Consider the following 1930-nt stretch of genomic DNA (forward strand, 5'->3'; position numbering starts at 1 on the left):
GTAAAAAACGACCATAAAAATTGCAAAACTGAAAATTTGTATGGACCTAATGAACCTCCGTACCAATTTTGGTGAAGATCTATCCACACCCAGCAAAGTAGTTACATGGACATACAACAAACAGTACTATTATATTTATATAGATACTCTGAAATCTGGTAACAAGCATGTAAGTTTAGATTATAAATGTATATGGAAGGTCTTTCTACACCAAGTAATGTAACTTTTATTTACCAGCAGGCTTTATGTACTAAAATGTATTATTTTGTGTACATTACCATTTCTATAGTCACCACCACCACCATAAAGACAAAGTCTTTCAATATACATGCTTTTAAATATAACACTATTTCATTTCTCTGATGATTAACAAAAAGAAATAAAAAAAAAAACTAAACAGAAAGTAGGACAGTGAAATTTAAGCAACAGTCACTATAAGCCACTTAACCGTTACAAAAATCCTACCTGCTTGACTAAGTACTTTCTTGCAGTTGCTCCAAACAGCTTCTTTGCATTTATTTTCAGGAAGGTCAAAGAGAAGCCCACTGAACATAAGGTTAAGTATTTCCAAAATGATTTATGTCTGTATAAAGAGTTACATTTTTGTTTCCATATTGTGACGTGAACACTATCGACATGGGTCAAAGGGCATGTCATCGCGTATGATGACTTGCATTCAAATTTTATTGGACTACTATTTTATGAAATTATATCAATAAGTTTGGTATCAAACTGTAGATTATATAATTAAAATTTTAGTATTATACATTGGTTAATTTCTTAATTAAAAAAACACTTAAATATTGATTGTTGTGTGTCACATGGTATGTTAAATGTTGCACTGGTTTAAATTAGATGTTTGTGATGTCCAAATACAAAGTTGATAGTTTCATACAAATTAGGAACTCAAATTACCAATACCGACAAGCTAATATATAAAATATGAACATCCTATCTTTTCTATTTGCTGAGATATTGCCACATTTACTGAATCAAACATAGTGGCCCTACCCATCTCTTTTCATTTTTGGAAACATTTCCTTATATACACCTAATTCTGTCTATGACATGCGAATAACCAATCGAAAGCTCAGAATGTCCCCCTAGTGGCTTTCTCAGCCATTTTCAAGTATTATGACATCAAACTCGTTCTTTTGATACACGACTTCAAACTGATAAGGCGAGTCTTTAGTCTGCTCAAAATTTTATTTTGTTTTACACCCAAATATAGCTCCGTTACTAAAATGGATAAATTATAGTGGAACTCTATGTTACTGATATAGTAATTTATGATTTTTGGATTATTTCAAACGTATATATAAAACCTTAAAAAATTATTTCGTTCAAATTCTCCAGGTGAAAAATTTGATAAGGCCTAGCAATCTATGGCAAGCAGAAAACAAGTACAAAGTTCATAACTAGAAAAATAATTGTTTGCTATATTTCTTTATTTATTGTTCTATGGTTTAAGTAAAATAAGTTTAAGAACTTATTTGTAAATAGTAATAATAGTAGTAATTTAAGCTATTTAGATTAAACATTTGTGTTTTCATATTATACTCTGTAGTCATTCTAAAAAAGCATAATTTATATTTACTTCCCAATTTTCTATGGTGGTTACAAGATCGGTCAAATCGATCGAACTCATACAGAGATTCATTAGTTGAAATAACAGAAAATACAGTTTTTCTTAAGAAATGTTTGATAATTATCTGGATGTTATAAAGATTTTGCACATGAAATTTGAAAATTATCTGATGCATAAAAGTATTTTTAATCTTAAAATCAAAATTTCTTTGCATGTTGGATAGTCAACATGTGTAAACAAAAAAGGCATGAGAAAAACAATTACTTAAAAATACTGATATTTTGCATACAAAAGCCTTAGTAACATTTACTGATAATCTGCAAAATTTCCTGAGACTGCCAA

The 1930-nt window shown here is 29.3% G+C and overlaps 1 protein-coding gene across 1 annotated transcript in view; it reads right to left on the bottom strand.

The window, feature by feature from the left end:
• Window positions 1-1930, bottom strand: part of LOC106474173 (ribonuclease P protein subunit p30-like) — a 19371-nt gene that overhangs the window by 1639 nt on the left and 15802 nt on the right. Inside the window, exon 9 of the mRNA XM_013934864.2 lies at window positions 466-545. Coding sequence (XP_013790318.1) covers window positions 466-545 — 80 coding nt within the window. The remainder of the gene's footprint in view (window positions 1-465; window positions 546-1930) is intronic.

The sequence above is a fragment of the Limulus polyphemus genome, unplaced genomic scaffold (assembly GCF_000517525.1).
Source record: "Limulus polyphemus unplaced genomic scaffold, Limulus_polyphemus-2.1.2 Scaffold6910, whole genome shotgun sequence".
NCBI classification, from domain to species: Eukaryota; Metazoa; Arthropoda; class Merostomata; order Xiphosura; family Limulidae; genus Limulus; species Limulus polyphemus.